The 25952-nt window shown below is 46.8% G+C and overlaps 1 protein-coding gene across 1 annotated transcript in view; it reads left to right on the top strand.

Annotated features, from left to right (window-relative positions):
- SERINC5 (serine incorporator 5) overlaps positions 1 to 25952 on the top strand; it is an 83275-nt gene that overhangs the window by 24450 nt on the left and 32873 nt on the right. Inside the window, exons 4-5 of the mRNA XM_065873665.1 lie at positions 13665 to 13819; positions 13868 to 14035. Of these exons, the coding sequence (XP_065729737.1) occupies positions 13665 to 13819; positions 13868 to 14035 (323 nt within the window). The remainder of the gene's footprint in view (positions 1 to 13664; positions 13820 to 13867; positions 14036 to 25952) is intronic.

The raw sequence follows: 25952 nt of genomic DNA, 5'->3' as shown, positions 1-25952 counted from the left end.
CTGTGAAGGGTGTGAAATGTCTTCCTTAAACACACACCCGCACCTGCCATTGGCTTGTTCCAGATCCGTGGAAGAGGAGGCCCTGCCGCTGCAGAAGCAAAGCCCTCACCCTAGTTCCCTGAGCTTGGGTACAGCATCGAAGGAGCCACAGATCACCTGGGAGCTTATTATTGAATAAGCACAGGTTCCAGTTCTGAGTGGTAGTTGGGGGCTGGGACCTGACGGGCTCCCAGCAATGCCCACACTGCTGGCCCAGGAGCCACACTTGGCACCTTGAGCTCGGGCACCTCAGAATTTGCCGAGCGCTTTCCGCTCTTGCTGTCTGTGCCTTAGTCGACTCTGGGCCCGTCTGTTTGGGGGCCTTCCTGCACTTCCTCTCTCCATCCCCTCATCCAGGCTCTTGTCCATAGCCCTGTGCTCTCACCACATCCCCACCAGATGCGCTCTTGTCACTCCAGCAGCTCTTGGCTTCCTGGGCCTCCCCCTTCTGCCACCACCAAGTCAGGGGCCAGGAAGGTTTCTTCGCAACTTCCTTGCTGCCCCCATCACCCCAGCTTCCTGTGCGGGCGCTCGGGCCTTGTGCTGGCTGATTCCCTCTCTCTCCATGGAGGGTCCTGCTTCAGAGGCACCCTCCGTCAGTCCTGCCCTGGCCCCAACCTGGCATTTGCCCCACTTGGGCCCCTTGACCCTTGGATTTCCCTGGGGGAAGGAAGGAGGGGCGAGACAGACCAGACTTCTGCAGGGAACCCTCTAATCTGTCTACCCGCTATCCACTCCACCCAGCTGGCTTGAGAAACACCAGGTGTGACTGAACAAATCACAGTAATTCAGGTCCATTTCCTGAACCGCCTACCCCTTGGGCCTTTTTACCTTGCAGCCCAGTAACAGTTCACTGAGTATGTGCATCAGCCCAGCTTTTTGATCCGTGGCGTTTGGTTTTGATGCCGGGGTGCTGTTCTTCCACAGTGTAGGGCCAGTAGAAGGGCTGTACCTTTGTAGTTCTAAGTGGCAGAGGGAACACCACTCCCAACTTGGGAAGTGACTTCTTTCATTGAAAAGAATGCCCCTGGGAGAACCTCCCTGAGACTCCCCTCTTCCCTCCTTGCTGGCACAGCCAGTGCTCTCTCTGATGGATTAAAAATATGAAGGTGAAGGTTGCGGCGGGCGGGGGGGGGGGGTGCTATATAAGAATATTTTCATTTCTGTTGTTATTTTGATAGAAAAAATATGATTCATGCACTCCTTCGTGTGTGGCCTTGGTTCCTTTTGCAGAGGTATTTTAAGAACATTAACAGGAAGCTTCTCAGGATGGGGGTGTGGTCGCAGGGGGGAGTTGCACGTGTGTGAGAGTTCTCTGCCGGCTGGTGTGGTGAAAGCTGCCTGTCGCTGAATAAAAGCAAACTCACAAACCGTGACACCTAGGGTTTGGTGCCTGCTGGCCTTGTCATGAGGCCCAGGTTCAGAAGAGGGTAGGCGGGTTGCTGATAAGATCCACTGGGCCCCTGGGCAGCTCTTCAACCAAAAAAGGCAGTTAACTGTGGATATTTGCCTGGGGGAAGGGTACACACCTATTCATTCCTTCCTCTTCAAGCTACAAGTATGAGGGAGGAGGTAAACTTCGGGGATGGAAGGAGAGGGGGGCTGGGAAGAAGGCTTCCTGAATCTTTGAGGGACTGAGGAACGGCAATCTCAACTGTGAGAAGGTGTTTTCTCAGCTGTAGGAAAACAGTGCAGCTGTTACTCCAGCTCTGAGAAAAGGCTGCGGGACCAGGACCTTTCATGTGGCCACCAGGCTTTCATGTGGAGAGAAGGGTGAGGGCGTCCCTGTAGGAGGGTCCCCGTGAGAGCTACTGCGGCCCTTTCTCTCTCCCTTCCCTGCCCCTGAGGGCTGGTGCCATACGGGAATGGGGTTTTCCAAGCCAGAGGCCTTTGTCTGACATTTCTCTTTTCCAGTTTTTCTATTCGTTTATGTGAAAACAGGTTTAAAATGTCACCTTCTATCAGGCATTCTGGGAATCCTAAAGAATAGGATTATATGAAATCCTGACTGCTGGAAAATCTAGGGCAGGAGGCGTGTGTGAGCCTGTCCTTGCACAGAACCACTGCAGCTAGTCTCACCTTCAGAGATAGCCAGCTTGTCACTTGTCAGGGGTCGGAGGTGTCTTGAGCAGTGGCCTCTTCCTACGGCGGGGAGGGAGAGTGACCAGCAGTTGACCCTGCGGTTGTGTGAGGGATGCGGGGAGGGACTTGCCTGCTTCTCAGAAGTAGGGAGGGAGGTGCCTCAGGGGCTTGGGCACTTAGCAGCCATAGCCCGTAGCTTCCAGAGAGGTCAGTTTTGTGGCCACCCCAGGGCTGACTCATCGTGAGCCATAAAATGCCATCACTTTAACTGTGTTGTGATGGAAACCTTTCAAACTGTACTAGACACTTAGACACTTACTGCCTTCTTGCTAGAGTCGACAGAGCGTTGTTTAAACTACTTATGGTGCCATGTTTTAGTGGGTTTGCGTGTCTGTGAGTTGATTGTGCTATGGATGCAGAAGTGTGGGACCCACAGACTGAGTTTTTAGCTCGTCCTGCCTCCAGACTGCTGAATTGTCTCAAATGCTGTGTTTTTTGCTGGTCCACTGATGCCCATCACTAGATTTGTCCTTCAGTCAAATAACCTAAACTTTCTGGGCCTCCGATTTCATATCAGGAAAATGAGGGGACTGGACTGGATCAGAGGTTTTCAACCTAGGTGCTGCGACATGTCCCAGTTTGGGTGGAATTTGGGGGATGCCGTGTTTGATATAAATCGACTAGAATGTAAGCTTCATGAGGGCAGCAACTGTGCTACTAGCTCCTAGAACAGTGCCTGGTCACTAGTCAGCATTTGATAAATATGTGTTGTATGTATATATAAGAACATTTGTAGTGTTTTAGTGCACCCATATGTTTTATACATTGGAGTTGCCCATGGGATTTCACTTGGTAGGGAAAGGAGTGCACTGCTAACCCCTGGAAACTGCCGGCCCACCTGAGCTCTGAGGTCATGCCTGCTGGAACTGTCTGTGAAATGAGCCCATTTCTGTTCTCCTTCCCAGAGCACAGATCTAGTTGGCTCTGTGGCCTCCATCACCAGGATTGGCAGCCTCTGGGGATTGGGCTGGCGTAAAGCACCTCTTAGAAAGGGCTTGGCAGATTTCTTCATTGCGGCATAATCTCCACGACACCATCAGGCAAATTCTGGGCTTTGTGTTTCATTAACTGCTTGTTGATAAGCTATTATGAAGTGGAACAAGCAGGATTTCCCCCCCTCTCTCATTTTGATGAGAAGCCTTAAAACTGACTTTTAAAAATGGTTTAAACCTAATGAGCACTTTTCTTCCCATCGTCCTACACTTTTCCATTTTGAATTTCAAGGTTTTGTTTTCCTACAGCATTTTTTTCCTGGAACTTGCTTAACTCATCTTTCTCAGAACTGTTCTGCTGCAGGTATTTGTGGCTTCAGTGGGTGCAAATGAATGTTCTGATTGCCTTGCTTGTTCCTCAGTGGAAATACAGAGGGCACGTGGGAAGTGCTTCCACACACATGACAACTTTTCCCCAAGTTGCTAGGATGCTTTCCTGGGTTTAGATCTCAGAAGTTTTATTTCTGAAAGTATTTTCCTTCAACAGATGCATTTGTCATTCACATTAGGGCAGGAAAATGAAAGCATTATTGTAAGTGAGGTAGTAATGATTTATCTTTACCTCTTTCCATATCTACCTGATGGACTGAGGAGGGGGGCCTCTCTGGGGAGGAGGGACATGACTATTGATGATGTAGATAATAAGTACAGGTGGCTTTCTTGGGAAAGTGGATGGGTACCCTGTATTAGGCTCTGCGCTGAGAGCTTTTCCTGAACTGACTCATTTAATCCTCACAACAACCCTGTGAAGTAGGTATTTTTATTCCCATTTAACAATGAGATAATTGAAACCTGGAGAGGTAAAGAACTGGCCCAAGGCCGCTTAACCAGGCTGCATTGGAGCTTGGGTGTGAACCCAGACAGCCTGGCTCCATCGAGAACAGGGGAGGGCACTTGTCTGAGACATTTCTGATCATCTCCACTTGTGAGGGAGAAGAGGACGGGTTGCTACTGGTATGTAGTGGGGAGAGGCCAAGGATGCTGCTAAACATGCCACAGTGCACAGGACAGCAACCGCCCCCCCCCAAAGAATTATGGGGCTCCCAATGGTGCCCCAAAGAGTTTGACAAACTTTGCTCTAAATGATCTGTCTCCCACGAGTGTTTCTGCTTTCTGGCAGTTCAACAGAAAACAGTTAGTTTACCTTTTAACCTTAAACCTTATAGGTTCTTATAGGTTCTCTCCACCAACTTACTAAAGTATATCGAGTGTGGTATTTTTTAGAAGATGCATAAGCGGAGGGTGGTGTGAGGGAATGACTCAAAGAATCCAACTGCTGTCTGAGAACAGAGAACTCAATCAGCATTCTGTAAGTAACCCTAACCTTGTGAGAAAGAGACTCCCAACAAGGAGAACGGTTGTGTCCAGATTCGTTGTGACCCAAAAGCCAGTGATGGCTTGGTGGGTGTTGATGACCTGTCCTTTGCCTGTTTCAGATTCGGTCCCAGTGGCTGTGGGTACTCAGTGCTCATGAAGGAAGGACACTGACCCTTGACAATGCTTTTCATGGAAATGCTGTTGAAACCAGCACATTCTAGAATGTTGAAACCTGTGTGAGAAACCTCCTGTCCCAAACTCCTTTCCGACAACCCTCCAGAATCGTGTCGTGACAGTTATGGAAAAGATTGTGAAAACCTTGGAGCTTTAAGTGATTCTCTGAACTCAAAAGAGAAAAACTTAAGAACCTGAAATGAAGGAAACACAAGAGCCAATTTCCGGGCCAGGCAAATACACAGCTTCTTGTTCAACTTGCACTCTTAGGTAGCCATTGAATTTTTCCTATTTCATTTTCATTTGCTTCAAATTCTACCAAGTAGAGGTTTATTTATAGCAATTAAACTCTAAAAAACATTATAAGGGTTAAAGAATTTTTAAATTGAGGTAAAAACAAAATTCACTGTCTTAACGATACTTAAAAATACAGCACAGGGCTTCCCTGGTGGCGCAGTGGTTGAGAGTCCGCCTGCCGATGCAGGGGACGCGGGTTCGTGCCCTGGTCCGGGAAGATCCCGCATGCCGCGGAGCGGCTGGGCCTGTGAGCCATGGCCACTGAGCCTGCGCATGCGGAGCCTGTGCTCCGCAGCGGGAGAGGCCATAACAGTGAGGCCCGCGTACCACAAAAAAAAACAAACAAAAAAAACAGCACAGTAGAATTTTTTAGTTTTATGCCTCATTTACAGTGATAGTTCACTCTGGCTGTTTTCTACCAATCACGTAGCAGAAGTAGATCTCATTTACTCGCTGGCTGATGCGTTTAGCAAATACTTGAGTGCTTACTACCTGTAAGGTAGAAGAGAAATGTTGTTTTGTTTTCTTCCAAAAGAGAAACTTGAAGTGTTTTTCTAATTACAAGATATGTGCTGGTTACAAAGAGTTCAGAAAATACAGAAAAGCTTAGTCACTCATAATCCTACAATTCTGTTAACTACCATTGACATACTGGTATATCCTTTTAGATTGTTTTTTGTTGTTGTTATTGCAGATCTATACCTTGTTATAATTTTACCCCAAATGCTATCATGCTCTATACTGTTGTGTTATTATCTATTTTCAGTTAATGCAGTGTGGACATCTTTCCATGGCCGTAACTTTTCCTGTATAATCATTTCAGTGGGTGCATTGGATTCAATGATATGAATGCACCATTATGTCAGTGATCAGTACTCCTTCCAGTACAGAAAGGAGCATCCAGGTTCCTTTCTTCTAAACAACTTGTTATGTTAACGCAAGTTCGTGTGCGCGACACACAGTGAGGACAGACAAACCCAAACATTGGAGTTTGGAGCAGAGAAAGGTTTGTTGCAGGGCCACGCAAGGAGACGGGTGGCTCGTGCCCCCTCCAAAACCCCGAACCTCCCCGAAGGGTTTCAGCAAAGCACTTTTAAGGCCAGATGAGGGAAGAGGGTCACAGGGTATGTGATCAGCTTGTGCACAGTTCTCTGATTGGCTGATGGTGAGGTAACAGGGCAGTGTCACAGGGGTTAGGCACCAGTCCTTAGGCACCAGTAGGTCTGGGGGCTATGTGCTCATGGTCATCAGGTAGTTCACGTCTTTCATTTGGTGGAGGTTTTCACATCTGCCAAGCAACTCAGGAATGTGCATTAGATGCTGTTACCTAGGTACTTCAGAGAGGAGCTGAAGCAGAGGGTTTGGGGGAATGCCCCATAGGGTCATTTCACGGGAAGGAACAAGGTCTGTTGTTTATTGCTGCATTCCCAGGAATTAACGTTGCACAACTAGGTATGTAGTATACTAACCGTTAGTTGAGTGAATGAATGGCCTGGTTATTTCCATAGGATTAGGGGTAGGGCTTTTAAAGTGGGCTAGGGCTTGGGGGTGAGAGAGGGGGGAGCTTGGTAATGGGAGTGGTTGAGCTGCTCTGGCAGGGCGCTAATAGAGGGCATCCAGGTCCACTGCAGCCAGAGGTTGCCAGGAGAGAGGAGGGGCACACAGAGGGAGATGCCTTCTTCAGACACCTGTTGAGTGCTTACTGTACCCCTGAGGGCAGGAGAGAAAAACTGCTTCCTCACTTGCTGCTTCCTTCCCACACAGCCAATTTCCCTTCTGTAGGAAACCAAGGTTTCAGGCCAGTGTTGTCTGTCCAGTGCACCCTCTGTATATGCCAGCAGTGAATAGAGCAGAATGGCAAAGAGCCTACAGATTCAAATCCTGGCTCTACCACTCACCAGCTCTGTCCGATGGGGTTGATATAACAGCTAATGATAAGTTGTAGTACCTTGCAAAGAGCAAGGGGTTAATAAGTGTTAGCTAATATTATTATGGATTAAGTAAGCTTTACTAGGTTCCCCTATATTCTTTTGTGTGGGAGAAATCCACTGTAAGCTCCAAACAAACCAACTTACTAACACATGTATAATATGTGTTGAGGTTTCTAAAACACAATCCTTTTGTGAATTAGCGACTACCTGCCACCTGTATTTCTTGTGCAGTAAGATATGCCTTTATTGAGCAGAGGAATTGTGTGTTCTTGTTCTCCCAGCTTTCAAGTCGCATCATTCTCGTATAGCTACCGGTAAAGGGCAGCACATGGCACCATGGTGGCAAGAGTTGCTATTTACCACTGCCTCTGCCTCCTGACTGTAGTGGAGAAAAAGGCCTGTATAAGCTCAGTGGGAAGCTGTTTCTGAGCATCTAGTGAGGAGAATGAGGTGCAAAATATTGGTTGTGTAGTCCAGAATTTAAATAAATACTGCTATCAAAGTAGAATCAATTGTTCCTTACCTCTCTGCTGACCGCTGGTGATTCATAGATAATCCTAAAACCTCAAAGGAGAAGGAAGGAAAGTGGGCTGTGACATGGCATGAGTAGTATTGTGTGTTACCAAAAGATGTGGAAATGGAAATTAAAAGATAGCACCGTTCACTTTAATAAAATAATCTGAACCTGGTTTTATGTCTTGTGTGTTTTTCTTCTCTTTCCTTGATATTAACACCCCCCCCCCACCAGCTCATAGAGGAACACCTGGGTTCCAGCAGCTTCACCAACTTCAGTTCTTTAGGAACTTCCTTACTGCTGCCCCGCCTCCTCGCCATTTATTAAGCGACAATATTGTAATTATTGTAGTTAACAAACAATCTCTTAGGTCTTTCCTCAGCTCTGCTAGGGCTCCTGCATTTCCAAGTCAGGAAAAGGGACTGAATGAAGGTCCGTGTCAGATTTGAAGCAATCTTTCCTTTTGCAGTTTCAACTTAGTTTTGACGTGCGTGCTAAAGCCAACTAGGCTGTCCAGAGCTCTCAAGGAATAAGTCTGAATGAATGAATGTTTTCCACTTTGCTGAGGGATTTACACTCCCCCAAACTAAAGCATTGGAACTGAAAAAACTGTGATCCGTGTTTGCGGTGATTCTTGCGACAGAAGTGTCGTACGCAACTCGTTTGCCTTCCTCAGTGGAACGAAGGGAACCCGAGTTAATGGGGTGCCTGAGCCATTATGTTGAATGTGAGTTATCTCACTGCCGTGGGAGCTGAACATCGCAGGATGTAGCCCAGGAAGCAGTGGGGTGATGCTCATAGAACCCGCGCCTGCTTGAAGAGCTTTTGACTGCTCCACTTTTTAATTCTTCTCTTTCTGATCGATTTTTCTCTCTCTCTTCTTGCTTTGGGTTTAACCCAGTGTGCTTGCCTCTTGCAGGTCATTTTTCAACATCTAAGAACTTGTGGATGGTAGGGATCAATCAGATCACCTCTTACAGGGATGACCAGACTGTAGCATGGGTGCCACCATGCACATGGTGCTCATTGGTCCTTGCATTTTCCCTGTGGATTGAGACATTCAGCCTTAAAACCTACCTCAGGACCACCACTGCCAATGAGTTGAGCATCAGATGAAACCTGTTTACCTATCCTCTGTCATCTGCCTAGGCTCCTTCAATGTGCAAGTGAGGAAAACCAAGACCCAGAGCTGCACAGAGTTAGAATCCAGGCCTTCTGGTTCTCAGACCTGTACTCTTCCCACCAGTGGGCTTAAGCAAGCCTGTTGGAACTGTGAAAAAAAAGACCTGAGGGAGGAAGAGGGGAACTCTCACAAGATACATGAGCATGTGTTTGTGCTGATTCTATGACATCTCTTTGGCTTTCTTCCTGATTCTTTGCTGTTTCCAGTTGGTGGTGTTGTCAGCAGGGAATTCTAGGTAATAAAGGAATTGTGCTTTTTAGTTTAACAAAAGAACCCGGAAGTTACTACCAGCCCTAGCTCATGTTTCGCTTCTGTGATCACTTCCTCACGTGCCTGGCATCAGTCCGTAGAAGAACTGTCAGCCCAAGGCCAGTGGGAGGACAAGGAGAGTGTATTTATTTACTGTGGTTTTGGTGGTGTGTGTGTGCACGCGCCCGTGCCCACGAGGGCACGCACCTTAGACAGGAGAAGAAAACTAACACTAAGGGGGAGGCCCAGCTCCAGGTAGCAGCAAGAGGCTGGCTAATCCTTTCATTTAGACTCTGCCCCGGCAAGGACAAAGCACCTTCTATTTAGAAAAGCCTTTGCTATTCATGCTGTTGCCATTGCAAAGGAAGTTAGATAGAGGGTGTGAACGGCTCTTTGAAATTTTTCTCTTTCAGTATATTTGAGGGAGGGAAAGTTTCTTCAGAAAGAAAGAAAACACACAAGTCAATACCACACTTCAAATACTTCTATATCATTATCTTGAAACTTAGTTACTTTTCTTAAATAGTCCGTTTTCTTTTTCTAATCACGAGAGTAATACGTACACATGGTAAAAACCCAGACCAGGAGAGCAAAACAGTGAGACATGGCTGTCTTAGTTTCCTCCCCACATCTAGGCCCACTCATCTAGGCCCAGGTGATTGATGTTAGCGGTCTTTGTGTCCACACACATATTCCCCACGTACAGATATGCGTACGTATAAAATATCCGGGCATACTGGCTGTCTTCGTTTGCTGGAGCTGTCATAACCCAAGTACCACAGACCAAGTAGTGTAAACAACAGAAATTTAATTTCTCACAGATCTGGGAGATAGAAGTCCGAGATTAAGGAGGCTTCTCTCCTTAACTTGTAGATGGCTGTCTTCTCCCCGTGTCTTCACATGGTCTTCTTTCCGTGTGTCTCTGTGTCCTAATCTCTTCTTACAAGGACACCAGTCATATTGGATTAGGGTCCACCCCAGTGACCATATTGAATCTTAACTACCTCTTTAAAGGCCATCTGTCTAAAGTCATGTTTGGAGATACAGGGGGTTAGGATTTCCAACATATAACTGGAGGGGCAGGGGCAGGGACACAGTTCAGCCCATAACACTGACTTATTCTTTTAAACTGTGTCCTATTGTATGGATAGTCCATAATTCATTTATTCTGCCCCTGTGTAGCTGGAGAATAAGACCTTTTTTATGCTTTTTTTCTTTTTTAATTTTATTTATCTTTGGCTACGTTGGGTCTTCATTGCTGCAAGCGGGCTTTCTCTAGTTGCGGTGAGCAGGGGCTACTCTTCATTACGGTGCGCAGGCTTCTCTTTGCGGTGGCTTCTCTTGTTGCGGAGCATGGGCTCTAGGCGTGCAGGCTTCAGTAGTTGTGGCACATGGGCTCAGTAGTTGTGGCTCGTGGCCTCTAGAGTGCAGGCTCAGTAGTTGTGGTGCACGGGCTTAGTTGCTCTGCGGCATGTGGGATCTTCCCAGATCAGGGATCAAACCCGTGTCCCCTGCATTGGCAGGCAGATTCTTAACCATTGCGCCACCAGGGAAGTCCCCGTTTTTATGCTTTTAATGAACAACCTTATACCTAAATCTCTGTGCTCTTGTGTAAGTATACCTGCAGGATGAACTTCTAGAAAAATTGTAAGCATCGTCCTCCCAAAAGATTGTCCTGGGTCCCTCTTGAATGTCTACTGATTTCTTGTGGAAAAAGATTGTGTGCAGTATCTACAAATTAAAGCCCTTAATAATGAACTCTTTGTGATACAATGTGGGTGTGAGAAATTCAGAGTGCAGTGCATGACTTGTGCCCTTGGCCCTGTGGAGTGGGATTGCCAGCCCTTTTGTTTGAGGAGTGTTGCTGTTAGGACTTTATCATATATTATTCATTCAACATTTATTGAGCCATTGATGGGCACTGTTTTGTTCATATGTTGTTTGTTTTTTGATAGACTTTATTTTTAAGAGATATTTTAGGTTCACAGCAAAATGAGAGGAAGGTACAGAGATTTCCCGTATACCCTCTGCCCCTACACACGCACAGCTTTCCGCATTATTCACGTCCCTCGCCAGAGTGGTACATTTGTTACAACCAGTGAACCTACATGGACACATCATTATTATTTAAAGTCCATAGTTTACATTAGGGTTCACTCTTGGTATTGTACATTCTACCTTTGTTTTTTATACCTTGACTTGTTCAGTAAAATGTTTAGGTCCTCTGGAGTCGGGGGTAACAAGACAGAGGCACTTCTCTCCAAGCTTGTGACAGCCCCAGAAGTTAGGTTGGCCAGGAGTTGCTTTCTCCAGTTTTGAGGGTGAAGAGTAGGGGAGTGACATGTTCACAGTAATAAAGCTGTAAGTGGCAAGGAATAAAAGGTAAACCCATTTTATTCTAAATTATGCTCTTCCGGAAAGAAGTAGTACGTCAGCAGGGCTGTGAGATTTTCCTCACTGCTAACATAACATTGCTTGTGTGGATGCTGTTTTGAATTTCCACTTCCGTATCGGCGTTTAGCTTGAGATAATGCACTTGTACTATGGTATTGGTGATTGGCATCGTTTGCTTTCATAAATAACTTTTAGGCTAGTAGAGAAGTGCTCTTTGATTCTAATATTAGGCATGTGTGTATGTATGTACACTTGTCTGTATATATGTATACACACATACATATCATAGCACCACTTGTAGGGTGAAAGTGAAAAATAAGGAGAGTTTAAAAAATTAGATCCATACAATGACACATGACTTTAATGACAGAGTAGGATTAAACCAATGTGATTTTCTCTTCACGTTTTCCATGATCACATTCCTCTGTCACTACTTGTCTTTAAATGACCAATTAGGCTGACATTATGTCTGTATGTGCTCATTTTTCCCCTCTGTGGAGATAGTAAGTGTAAATGTTGATTCTGCTATGGGTAAGTTCTCTCAGAGGATGTATCAACTGCTTCTAAGTATTTCTTTTTCCAGATAGGATAAATATTTGATCACATTTGAAATACAGTAAAACTGGTTATCTAAGACCATAGAGCTTAAAGAGTTAGCAACCGTTGAATGAGGCAGTTTGGAAAGAATTTGGCAGGCAGAGGAGGAGGGAGGCGGGTCTGGGCCAGAAGCCAACTAAGCCAGTGGGAGCGGAGAAGAGGGAGCCGGGGAGGGAGAGGAAAGAAAAACTGGGGCATATGAGTGGAAAGGGATCAATAAAATCAGGGACAGAGAATATGGATGAGTGAACTGTAAAGGAAGGTGGCCTGTAGAACACCACACAGGCAGTGTTAGGATCCCACTTGGGTGATCTCTTAGCTCAGCCCGATAGAATAGCTTGTCTTGCAAAGCAGTCCCAGCCTTCTGAGGCAAGAAGAGTCTTGAGAAAAATGGCTTAGAAAACTGAATGTAAGATGGAGAGAGTACATTAAGAAATTACAAGTAATGAAATAGTACAGAATGACAAAGGGCTCCAACAATGGCGGTTCCATGAAGTAGATGAAATATCTTGGGAAATGCGTATGTTTCTAAGATCTGTCCTAACGTCATTATGATTATAACCTGTTGTGGTCTTACACCTGTGATCTCTTCTTACTGTAAGTGATGTTTATAGTGTAGCCTTCTAATTGATGCTTGTTTTGAAGCCATGCAAAGCTCTGAACTTCCTGCTAAATAATTATCAAGAGATTGCATTGTTAGGTTTTATGTATAGTGTTAATACATGTAGGTTTGGTTGTTATTCGTGGTTTATGGTAATCTCTTTTGTATTATTCCCTATTTGCTAAACGGATATCCCTCCCTAACACCAGGTGTGTCTGATTAGGTTGTCCAAGAGACCACCGAGTACACTAAGTACTGTTAGCACCCTCACTTTAAAAAAATGAGGAGTCTGGGGCTTCCCTGGTGGCGCAGTGGTTGAGAGTCCGCCTGCCAATGCAGGGGACACGGGTTCGTGCCCCGGTCCGGGAAGATCCCACATGCCGCGGAGCGGCTGGGCCCGTGAGCCATGGCCGCTGAGCCTGCGCATCCGGAGCCTGTGCTCCGCAACGGGAGAGGCCGCAGCAGTGAGAGGCCGGCGTACTGCAAAAAAAAAAAAAAAATGAGTCTGAGTCTTGAAAATGCTCATAGCTGGTAGGTGGCAGAGCAAGGCCCCAAACCCAGGCTTACTAAAGATCTGGTTTCCTTTTAGGGCAGTGAAAATACTCTGATACATAATGTTGCATATATGTCATTATACATTTATCTAAACCTGTTCAATATACGACACCGAGAGTGAACCCGAAATGTACCGTTCTGGTGACTGATATTGATAATGGGGGAGGCTATACATGTGTAGGAGTAGGGGGCATATGGAAAATCTCTGTGCCTTCCCCTCAGTTTTATTGTGAACCTAAAACTACTCTAAAAAAACAAGCTCTTTGAGAAGAAGAAAAATATTAACACCAGACCCAAACCTGAAAACTTAATCCCCTATTTTATTTAATATTCTCAAATAAAATTATGTCCGGTTGCATTGACCAGTAAAGCCCAATCCTGCGCCACTCATTAGCCTAAAGCCTACCCTTAGGGGCGTGAAGCTGTGGTCAACAACACACGTGTAAGAGGCACCTGTGCCTTTTGTGCTTCAAGTTACCCCCCCCCCCCAATGCAGTTCATTCTTTGGCTCATGGATTTTGACAGGTCCCTTTCTTGGGCCCAACTTCTTGGTATTCCCGTCCTTCCCACTTCACTTAGTCCTTTTTCTAGTTCTTGGCTTCTTCTCCTGCTCTTCCCTGATTGATTTTTGTCTAAATGATCACAGTGCTTCAGGTGAAGTGTGCCTTTTCTGTTTAAGTATTGGGCATCTCCCAAGCCATCATGTGTATTAAAGACAATGTCAGACCAATTCTGGCGAAAACTTTGTTCACGCACGTAACTGTTCACACATGTCCTATGGGCAGGACGCCTTGGAAGAACGGTAGCTCATCTGCAGAGGTCTGGGGTAAGCAGGTTTGTGAAGGAGAGGCTCCGAGAGGATGTTCTGTGTTCCTTTCCTAGTTGGCCTGCTGCTGTGGGAATGCTGGCTGCTCCTACTGCTGCGGCTGCTGCCCCAAGATCCGCCAGTCCCGGAGCACCCGCTTCATGTACGCGCTCTACTTCATCCTGGTCGTCATCATCTGCTGCATCATGATGTCCAACACCGTGGCCAACGGGATGAGGGAGCATGTAAGTCAGCCCTTCACCTCTTCCTGCTGCTGATGAACGGTCGATGAGGGTGTGTGGGAAACATTCAGTTTAGAGGATGGTTTAGGGTTATACCTGCTCTCCCTAAACTTCCCTGAAGCCTCTTCAGTGCTTTCCTTCCAAGTGGGCGAACCCTTCACCATCTCTATCTTTGGTAGAAGGACAGATGCCATCTGATGCTTTTGGTGCAGAAGGTTGTGTGTGTTGTCTTGGCTTCATTTTGGGGTTTTTTTTGTTTGTCTTTTTTCCTTTTTGGCCATGCCGTATGGCATGCGGGATCTTGGTTCCCTAACCAGGGATCAAACCCACGCCCCCTGCAGTGGAAGCACGGAGTCTTAGCCACTGGACCGCCAGGGAAGTCCCATCTTAGCCTTGTTGATGGCCTTTCCTGATTAGATGTGTAGGCTTTTCTTATAGACCTTTGTACTCTTCCCTTGTCCTAAGGCTGTCTGCCAGTGTCTCTAGTAGCAGCTGTTATATATAAACAGTTAATGTGGCCAGTATGGTAAAGCCTACATAATCCCACAGGTAATGAGGAGTGGGCTATTGGGTAAGTTTTACTTTTCTGGACATGTCACTTGTGGGGTGGGTGTCTCCGGGGGTGAGGGATGGATTTGCTTCCAGCCATTTCCTGGGCAGTGTCTACAAAGGTATCCCTGGTACATGATGCTGATAGAGACACATATAGGGCCTTTGTCTGGAATTTCCTCATAGTAGGCCTGATTATGGGGGGAGGTGTTGGGGGTTCTGAGGGAGCCCAATAAATAACACCATCCTTTCCCTCTGAGGTTTTGAACAAATTGACAAAAAAGACTACAATTTCAGCGGGTAGATGCCAAACATCACCTTTATCCCCCCAGAAGTTGATGGTAAGACATTGTGACTTGTATCTGCAAGGAAGTGGTCTTCCTACTAATGAACCCAAAAATGAGTCAGACTTAACCCATCTGGGGACCCCCACCTGAGCCAGGGAGCACTTCCTCTGCAGGGGCACAGTTCGCTGGGAAGAGCTGCAGGTGTGTTCACTGGGGGCAGCTCTCCTCGGAGGGAAAGCCGGAGAAGAAAGGCTCGCCAGCCAGACCCCACTTGTCCCACAGCCTTAGTGCTGAGCACTGCATCTTCCTGGGGCCAGCAGAGTGAGGGGTCAGGGGGGCAAGGTCAGGGCAGTGCCCTACCGGAAGCCTGGAGATGGCATCGCCAGGAGCAACTCCTGAGGAAGTGTTTGTTCTCCCCAACCTTATTCTGAAACTGCAGACTACTTTAAATGCACTGAAGGGCTTCAGAACAACCATGTTTTTAGAAGCACTTGTTATATTCTTATCCGTTAAAGTAGTCCCTTTGAAGCTTTCTGTTGGGTAATCCTTTTATAACTGTGGTGGTATGATCTGGAATATACTGGAACTAATGTGAAAACTTGTGAAGTTTAGATTCTCCTCTGATTGCTTTAAACAGTGGATCTCTGTTCAGTAAGGCCCTGCATGGGAGCCATGGGCCATTCAAACTTGAGAGGAAAGGAGCTTCTAACCCAGAGACAAGTATGAAGTCTTCTGAGGCTTAAAACCAGGTAGAAGTTGTGTCTTATGAGAGCATGTGTGAAGTGCTGTGGAAGTTTGGAGGCAGGGAGACCAAGGGCTAAGGCTGCCTTGTTCGTCTACACCAGGTCCTACTCCATCTCGGTGGTGTTTTCCACTCCTCTCTTCTTCTTAACTTGGTTTAATCTTAAATGTTTGTGACAAGAAGTTTGAGAGGAGGAATACTTGAAAGGGTAGATTTTAACTCTTATTCTGAAGGTCTGTTTAATCTCCCACTTCTTACCTTAGCTTTTCAGGTAACTTAATATTCTCTTTTTAAATGAACAAGCATTGGCTTAAGGACCCAGCGTGGGGCTTCCCTGGTGGCGAAGTGGTTAAGAATCCGCCTGCCATTGCAGGGGATACGGGTTCGAGCCCTGGTCTGGGACGATCCCACATGCCGCGGAGCAACTAAGCCCGTGTTCCACAACTACTGAGCCTGTGCTCTAGAGCCCGCGAGCCACAACTGCTGAGCCCACGTACCACAACTACTGAAGATGGTGCGCCTAGAGCCCATGCTCCACAACAAGAGAAGCCACGACAATGAGAAGCCCGCACACGGCAACGAAGAGTAGCCCCTGCTCTCCACTAGAGAAAGCCCACGTGCAGCAACGAAGACCCAACACAGCCATAAATAAAGAAGGAAGGAAGGAAGGATGGAGGGAGGGAAGGAGAGAGAGAGGGAGAGAGGGAGGGAGGGAGGAAGGAAGGAAGGAAGGAAAAATTAAAAAAAAAAAAAAAAAAGGCCCCAGTGTGTCACTGTGATAGGAACTGCCAGTGTGTCCATGGTGCTCTTAAGAAGCTTTCAGTTTCCGTAGAATTAGGCTTTGGATCCCAGAAACATTATCTGAAACTACAAATGTATAGTACCTCTTAGAGATGAACCCATCAGAAACATTGTTACTGGAGGTAAAGATAATTTGGGAACCACAGGACCTATTTTAGGATATGACCTTCATAATAAAAATTTTAACATTTGATTACCATTCCAAGTAACCTGCCTTATGGAACAGTCCCTAACAACTCCAGTCAGTATCTGACTGTTCATAGAACATTTAAGAAACAGAAGATTTAAAAAAAAGAAAAGAAAGAAGAGAAACAGAAGGTGTTGACTGGTGTTGCTAGGGAGGGCTTCGTGGAAGAAGCGACTTGTGTGATAATAATGAGTATTTCGATTGCTAATATCTGTTGGGTGATACCATGTACCAGGTTTTATTCTAGGCGTTTTACATTATCATCTCAGTTCATGACCACTGTACTCACCTGAGCAGTATTACCCTGCTCTACAGATGAGGAAACTGAGGTACTGAGTCATTTAAGTACCTTGCCCAAGGTCTCCAGCTCTAAGTGGTCAAGTTGGGATTTGAATCCAGACTGACTGAGTTCTTAGCGACTAGGCTCTGTAGGTAGAATAAGGACAATACATGTGTAGAAGGACAGGGAGGAAACATGGGAAGTTAGAATGACTTGCAGGAATCTCAGTGCTAAGGTGAGGCATTTGGCCATAGTCTCATGGCAAGTGGGAAGCCATTATAGATTCTTGAGTAGGAGGCTGTTGTCATAGAAACAGGCCGAGATACTCAGGGAGGTGAGCCCAGCAGTGGTGTGTGTGCAGTGTGACTTGGGGTCAGAGCAGAGGGAAGGAGGGCGAGAGGGAAGGAGCAGCCCCGAGGCCTCACAGAGGCTCTTGTAAATGTTTCTATGCCTGTCCCCTGAAGGTACTGATTTGGAAATGGTTTGGCTGGGCTTCCTGAATAGGGAATGAGGCCCCTGTGGGCGAAACCAACACTTTCCCATCTCTAAGGCCTCACAGGGGGCCAGCCAGCTGGTCACCAAGTCAGCTTGTTTCTGGGCCTATAGAATAGAGGCTGGCCTCACCCTCAGGCAGTGCTTGAGGGCGGGCGCTGAAAGGTCCCTTGGGGGATGCACACTGGGCTTCTGCTGCAGTCCTCCCTCCTTGTTGGCCTGGGGAAATGGTTGAGGGTGTGACAGGAAGAGGGGAAGCACATATCCTTGTAACAGCCCAGATGGGAGAGCGCAGTTGCCTCCTACCCGGCATCCTTGCCTTCCTGCGCAGTGGCCAGGGCTCCGTCCGGAGCCACGTGGCCTTTGGTGTGCGGATTTTGAACACAAGGCAGCACCTTTTCAGTTGTTTTCAGTTTTTGCCTTGGCTTCCCAATGCGGCCTGTGTTGTAGTTTGAGCAAGAGGGAACTGTAGAGAGCTGCTGGGCCAGACTTCGTCCCGCCTCATCTCTCTCAGGAAACTCCTCTTTCCCGTGAGAACTTCGGCTCTGCTGTGCTGGTTGAACGGGACGCGATTTCTGTCTTCTCCTGGAGCATTTTTCCCATCTCAAAACATACCAGCCATTTTATTGCAGGTCATTCTTGTCAGTGACCATGTAATTCACGCAGGAGCGGTCTTGAGATATTTGATGCTTGTGGGGATTAAAAATCCATTTTAGAATGTAGAACAGCAACCACAAAATGGGCGAGAGATTTAAGCCTCCTGACCGGCACCACTAAATCAAGGTGTAACTTCTGTGTGGAGACCAATGATGACACTTTGAGTTTGGGCGTCCTAGGAAGCTGCGCGGGCATTTGGGGAGGGAGGAGAAAGGAAGGCTCTTCTTGTTTCCTGTGGGACAGGAGCCCCTAAGACTAAGCCTGCATTGGAAAAGGGAGGACAGGGCATCTATGTGGCCCTCAGGGCTTCTTTCCTGTGAGCTGTGTGCCAGGCCGAGGGAAGAAGAGCCCTAAAGGTTCCTGAGTGGAAGAATCCATTTTCTCCATCCCGCATTCCACTTGGTGCCCAGGCTGCTCTGAGGCATTGACATGGGTGCTAGGTAGTACCTGAACCTTTGCGTTTTTTTGTTTTTTTCTTCCAGAACCAAAACATACCTCCCACATCGTGGAAGACTCGTTTGTGTTGTTGTTTTAGTGTGTTTCTTTGCTTGCAATTTAAATCTTGAAGAATCATTCCTTGTATTGAGAGGAGAATCTCCTATGATGTTTGTTTTTGGTAGCAATCTTTTTTTGTTCCTTCAGTTGTTTGTTTGTTTGTTTTTTGCCGTATGCGTACGCGGGCCTCTCACTGTTGTGGCCTCTCCCGTTGCGGAGCACAGGCTCCGGACACACAGGCGCAGCGGCCATGGCTCACGGGCCCAGCCACTCCGCGGCATGTGGGATCCTCCCGGACCGGGGCACGAACCCAAGTCCCCTGCATCCGCCGGCGGACTCTCAACCACTGCGCCACCAGGGAAGCCCCCTTCAGTCGTTTTAAAAGGTGTTAACGTTTTGTTTGTACTCTTACTGAATCTCTTTTGGAGACATGGTTTGCTTTATACATTATTTTCTGCTGGTGGGTTTGGGTCAGTTTTCCTCTGAGTGAGTAAGAATGTGGAAATTGAACCATTCCCATGATTGGATGAGAAGAGCTTTTCCGTTCTTTTCAGCACAGGGTGATAATGTTGCAGGGTAGAGTGGGCTTCAAAGGAGGGTTGGACGAGAGCTGACAGGGCCCAGAGGTGAGGGGGGCTGAGGGCTGCAGTCTCCTCAGTGTCTTAAAAGCAGCTTCTGAATTCCATTCTCTCCCTGGACTTAATGAAAACCAGCTCTTGTTGGTAGAACCCCTGATGCCCCAGCCTCCCCCACTAGCCAGTGATACACCCAGAGACTTCAGGTGCGCCTGGAAATCTCCTAGCTCAGCCATTGTTAAGTTGGCGTACAGGCTCTTGTTTGGCCAGCAGAGTTTTCTTTTTTTAATGTGCACTTGGCCGCCTGCTTCTTGCATTTGGCGAGAAGGGGCTAGCATGCTGTAGCTCGCCACAGGCCCCATCACTGGATGTTTACTTACATCAGGTCCCATACATTTACCCTTATTTCTTGCCCCCCAAGAATAGCATTTGGATTTGAAACTCCTGAAATAGCTTAAATTCTTTGAGTTCATGAGTTTCTGAAAAGGCTGTAAATGTCAGAACGGACACCAGGCTTCTTACCTACCCCAGACAGTGAGCGGTAGGGAGGTTGCTGAATGTGCTCGAGTGGTCTTTGCAGATCTTCACGCACAACCCCAGGCCAGGGCCCGAGAAGCCTGTCTCTGCCGTGACTCGTCTACCCTTGGCACGCTGGAATCTGGCATTTTTATCCAAGTGACTATTTAGAAATTGTTCTGGTCACTTTGGTCCACTGAACTCAATGGACCACTCAGTTTCAGGACTAAGTGGAGGTGGGACCCTGATTGGATCTAAATCTGCCCCTCCTTCAGTTACATTCCCAAGTTACAGTCATCACCTCCCCCCACCCCTTTAAAAAAAATCTTAAGTAGGTATTCTACTCGCGATTTCTACAGTTATCATGAAGTCCATAATTTGCCAGGGAAGGGGAACAGGGATGAATGTTGAGGCTGCCAACTGTGGATTTAGGCCCCTGGAACAGAGGTAGCAGGATGGGCTTAAAGGACTTTTCTCTATTTATTCAGAAAAATCCAGTTCTCTCTCAACACATTCCCTAGAGGTGATATATAAATTAGCTTTGGTCTGTATTTCTCAGTCATTTTCACTGTTCATTAGAAGGAGAAGGAGATGTGGTAATGGGAAATTCATGTATATTAGCTGTATTAACATAGATTACGTGGAAGTAGGTGGATGAAAATGGAATAAAGGAGGACTGTTTATAGCCAGGCTTGTTCCGAGGCCATATCCACATCTGGTCATCCATCGCCCCCACCCCACCCCACCCCCGCGCCGAGTGTAGTGGTCACCTCCTGGCCTGAGCCCTTCTCCTCTGCCTGCTTTCCCTGAGCCGTGCTTTCATTTCCGGCTTTGGTTATTCCTAATGTTTTTCTGCTGGCTGAGGCACACTTTTCTCAGGACAGTGCTGGGGACAGATCCATTCTCGCCCTTTTTCTAGGTCCAGTGCTGACGACATACTTGCCCCAGGCAGGTCATAAAAGGGTTGGGTTTCTACTCTGCATTCAGGCAGTCCTGATTCGACCCCACCAGGGCTCCTTGATGTCCTGTTCCAATTGTCTTATTTAGACTTGGGTTGTCCCCACGTCCCTAGCTTCACACGTTCACTTCCCCTCAGACTTCTTTCTCCAGAGAACTAACCCCATGGGTGACCCCATGAGGTTGCTGTTTGTACTTGTACGTCTCCCAGATGATACTCCATTTTCAAATTCTGGAGTCCCCACAGTGTAGCAACTGTAGATGAACACAGAAGCTACTTTCCTTAGAGATGACTTAGATTTCAAAATGCTTTCCTGAGTACACCCTGTGGTCAGTTCACAGTGACATTTAACCATACTTGGGTGGTTCCTAGAGTTGACAGAGCTTTGATCCAGCATGTTACAGATGCTGAAATTTGGTAACGAGCTACTCTACTTTTTTTTAACCTACAGTATTAGGAATATGAAAGCATTAGAATAAGTATTGGTTTTGGGAAAGCCCTCCCATTCCCGTTCCCGTGCCAGTCACAGGGGGTAAAAAAAAAAAAAAAAAAAAAATACATGAAACAAAGTTACTAGTTAAAGGACCTAGTTAAACAGGTAAGAAATGGAAAAAAGGATGCAGCTCCCATTCATAAGCGTTCTGCCCAGTGAAGAGACAGCAGATACTATGCGATGTTAAGGGTCATGCAGAGAAAATATTGCTCTCTTTTTAGAGTATAATTTGGATAAAACATTATTTTAAAGTGGAAGAATCTTGTTATAACCCTAACCACCCCTCTCGTTTGACAGATGAGAGGATGTGGCTCAGGGCAGTGAGGTGGCTTGTCCAAGGCCGTGACACCAGGTAGAGCTGGGACAAGGACCCAGGACTGCTGGTCCCCGGCCAGGGGTGCCTCTCTGGCCTGTACTGCTGGGGTCCGCTGTTGCTCAGATGTTCACAGAAGTAGCAGAAGAAGCCTTAGCAAACTTATCCTTCCTTCTTTCTGATCTTTCTTCTGGACTTGGTGGTGAGGGAGAAGTATTTCCTCTGGAAATAGTACCACCTCGGGCCCTCAGTGGCTTTCTTAGCTTATCTTCCTCACGTGCCTCCTTCCCTTTGTAAAGCCAGAAGCTGGGCTCTAGGGATGATGGTTAGTCTGAAATAGAAAATAGGGGCAACCACAAATCCAGTATTTATTTATTCGTGGGCGTTGCATGGGAAATAGAACCTGCCTTCAAGTTGTGTTTGGTGTGACCATCTTTTCAAAGTAAACAAACAGCAGCAACGAAAAATATTCCAGTTTGATCCCAAACACCATGTAGTTTGTCGCAGCGTAGAATGACAGGTGTTCACGCTGAAGCTGGGAAGTCTGGCTCCTGTCTTGATCTTGGTCTTTACTGGTTGAATGTTAGGAGAACTGTGTACCTGAGACGTAGCGTCAGGTGTTGCTGTCGTGCATTGAAGTTCTAGGAAGTAGAACTCTCCATTCTCAGCTGGCATTATATGCTTTTGTGTTAGAACAAGTGTTGAATTAGCGCCAAAAAAGATATTGCTGACCCAGTTATTTGAGTCTGGAGTATTTTTTTTTTTTTAATCCAGCTGAGATAGAATGCTTTTCAAAAGTCCTCGTTCTGAACAGCAGCTGAGTTCTTTGTACTGTTGTACCTTATATGTGTCCAGTGTATCAGTGAGTGTGTTTCTGAGGTTAAAGGTGGGCCTGGGCCATTGAACTTCAAGTTCTTTGTAGAACACGGAGGGAAGATTCTCACTGTGGCCTGATCAGAGTTTCCCTGGGGTGTGCTGGCAGTGAGGTTCCACCTCTTAAATCTTGTGGGTCCCCTCCTCTCTAAGTTGGGGTGACTCTGGGGACACATGTTTCCAAACAGTTTTATCTTAGGTCTCAAGTTCATCTAGGCATAACACCACCTGGAGAAAACAGTCCCTGCAGCCCTCCCGTCCCTCGCTTCTCTCATGGCTCAGGCCCCAACCTCCTGCGCTCAGTGAATGCGGGGAGAGTGATTGTGGGAAATAGTCTGGTTCTACAGGCAGTGATTTGAACTAATGTAAACCCTGCTGAGAGCCTTTTTGAATCTGAACCAAAGACAAAGAGGTTTGATCCTAGTCCAGTAATAATGAGCTTACCAGGAGCCAGAAAACAAGAAACAATAGTTATTGTCCTTGGTCTGGAGGATCTGTTACCCAGAAGCTTTGGGGGAGCATCGGATGTTAACAGGATCTCTGTTTCAGGATCCATCCAGCTGTAGGAGGGGTACGATGATAAGATGTGAGAACTGAAGTTTTCTTGATCCTTTTTTCTGTGACCATCAAAGGCACCTGTTAAGCAACTGTCCATAGACGGGACCACGCAGCTCTCTGCAGATAAATGGGACAGACAAGAGCTTATGGTTGGAAACAGCTCTGTTATAAAATTGGAGCCAGAGGGAACAAATAGCACAATACACAAACAACAGTAGCCTCAGATCGCTGGGAGCAGGAGATATAAATATTGTGAATAGTTGAGTCTTGATACTTGATAACAGAGTTTAAAAGGGTGATCGTGTTACTTGGTTAAACTGTAATCCGAGTTCATGTTTTAAAATATCTTTTAAGTCACGTAATTGATTCCTTCCTCCCTCCCTCCCTCCCTCCTTTCTTTCCTGCCTATGTAACTACCAAGCACTGTGGCAGGTGCAGGGGATGTGGGTGTGAGTAACATACAGTTGTCCTTAGAGAACTGGGCCTCAGGTGGAAACTGTATAAAGAAGGTGCCCCCAGCGTTAGGCTGCATAGTTAAAAATAATCTGGGGCTTCCCTGGTGGCGCAGTGGTTGAGAGTCCGCCTGCCGATGCAGGGGACACGGTTTGTGCCCCGGCCCGGGAAGATCCCACATGCTGCGGAGCGGCTGGGCTCCTGAGCCATGGCCGCTGAGCCTGCACGTCCAGAGCCTGTGCTCCGCAACGGGAGAGGCCACAGCAGTGAGAGGCCCGTGTACCGAAAAAAAAAAAAAAAAAAAAAAATCTGAATTCCATTAGCAACTGTTGGAGACGGTGGTGTCAGCTGTCCCTTCTGTTGACCTTTGGGGTGACGTTAGGACTCAGGAGTGCTTTTTCTCCGTCCTCATGAGAGACTGGGAGCCGAGGTGAGGTAGGTTTGTAAAAGGGACTGGAGTGTGTTGCCCTCTAAAGCAGGGTTGAGCTTAATCACAAGGGGGGTTGGGTATTTGGAGGGTGTGGTTTTTAAATGTCAGTGAAGCTGTTTATACAGTCTTAAAAGTAAGTCTAAAATTATCTCTCTACATGCCGGCTTTCATCAGTGTGGGTTTTATTTTTGGTTCTACACGCCATGTTTGTATAACAGATGTGAGGTTTTTTTTCCTACTATGCGGGCTTCTGACCCACAGAAGAAAAAAGCATTGAACTCGCAGGCATGCCCTCCACCACCTCCTCCACAAAGCTTTTTTTTTTTGCAGGCAGATAAATTAAAATCCTTAAGCTGCAGCTCTGAAAATGACATACGGGAGATGTACGATTTAATTCTCTCAAAGCCCAAGTTCCGCCCATCGCGTCTCCGCTGTTCCTTTGACTTATGATCCGTAGAGTAAGTCATCACCAGTTGTCATTTGCCTTTGAGATGCTAATTCATGCTTCAGCAGCAGCTCAGCGCAGCTCCTCAGCTCTGCTTCCTAGTCCTGGGCCGGGGGAGCTTTTCCTGTAAAGAGCCAGCTAGTAAACATTTCAGCTGTGAGGGCCTTGCGGCCTTTAGCAACTACTCAATCTGCAGCCAAAACAAAATGCCAGCAAATGAGCGTGGCTCTGTTCTCCATTTACATGAACAGGAGCTAGCTGGATTTGACCCACACTCTGTCCTTTGCTTCGCTGGCCTGTGGTAGACCTCAGTGGCCCTGTGCCTGTCATATGCAGTTATTCTCCCCTTCTCCCTGAAGGGGAAACTTGAGTGGCCTCAACTTTGTGCTGAGGGTACCGGAGCTCCTGATGAAGTTGCAAATACTGGGCTGTGTGAGCTCGTATGTACTGGGTTGACTAGGCAAGAACAATGTAGGGGTAAATTCAGTGTGACACGTTCAACAGTATGATGTCTTACTCTTCCTGGCCTTTTGAAATACGTGGTAAATCATTCACAGGTTAAAAAATAATAATAATCAGCCCCTCTTTTTAGGTAGCCAAGCCAATCATTTTGGTGACTGGGAAGAAGTGGGGATGGAGAAAATGAGTGTGTGGGTACCCCAGTTCTTTGCTCCTGGGGGCCCCCAATTCCTGGTCCAGTGTAAAATGGGAAGGATGCTGGGCCAGAAACTGAAATGTCCGCCTGCCTGGGGAACAAGTGACTAGGGACTCTCAGAACCTTGAGGGTATAGGTTTGGTAGGATTCAGTCTTTTGGAGCATATTAGGTTCTTGTGTCCCACCTAAGGCAAAATCACGGATAGTTGAAATTAAACCATGAAAATGCCTGAAATATCCATAAAGCAGAGCACACGTGGCTTTGTGTGTACAGCATTTCACTAGAAAGGGAGCTCCTTGTTAGCATGGATCTTTTAACCTGTTTTATATTCTCTGCTTGAATCTCCATATCCTAGAACAGTACCTGTACACAGTAGATATGAATGAGTCAGGGAATGAGCAAACCCTGTGCTGTGACGCTTAGGTATAGTTATGTAATACATCATGTGGGATGAAGAATACACACGTAAACTCTAATTTCACTGGGCTTTTAATAATTATTTACAGAAAACAGCCATGAGCGTAGCTGGATTTGCATATGATATGTCACCACTCTATTCCAGGTTCACAAGTTCAAGAGGTAGTTAGCTGATTTGGTGCTCACTTAGGCCATAAGCACATCTTCCCACTGATGAGTGGTCTGACTAGAAAGCTCTGCCTGTTTAGACATTTAGTGCTCTTAATTGAAACTTCAGCATCTCTGTGTTCAAGAGACAACTGTCAGTGGGCCTTGTTTCTCTCAGGGGGGCACAGAGTTCTCTATCAGACCCTGCATTCTGTGGGAGGGAGTGTGGGCCAATAACCGTATTTGCCATCTAAAACAAAGTCCAGGCCTCCATAGCTGCAGTTTTGTCTCTGAGGTTAGGTGTGGATTTGTTTTCTGGACTCAGAGGGCCTCCTGTTTCCACCCCTTTTCTCTTGATTATGGGGGGCAGTGCTTACTGAGGTGCTGACCCTAGGGGGGAGCAGCAGAGACTTTCCTGGCTCCGAGATGGGTGTGTAGGGGGCTCTGTGGGCATCTCTGTGTCTCTCTCCTGCTCTCCCTGTTCCCCCCAAACCTAGGGTTTTCAGAAACCCTCCCTGGGGAGAGTTTGGCAGTGTCGGTTAAAATTTAACCAATTTTATGACTCAGTATTCATCTTGTGGATGTCAGTCCTCCTA

This window comes from Phocoena phocoena, chromosome 3 (genome assembly GCF_963924675.1).
Source record: "Phocoena phocoena chromosome 3, mPhoPho1.1, whole genome shotgun sequence".
Taxonomy (NCBI): domain Eukaryota; kingdom Metazoa; phylum Chordata; class Mammalia; order Artiodactyla; family Phocoenidae; genus Phocoena; species Phocoena phocoena.
Note: the sequence above shows the minus strand (reverse complement) of the source record. Positions and strands in the feature narration are given on the sequence as shown.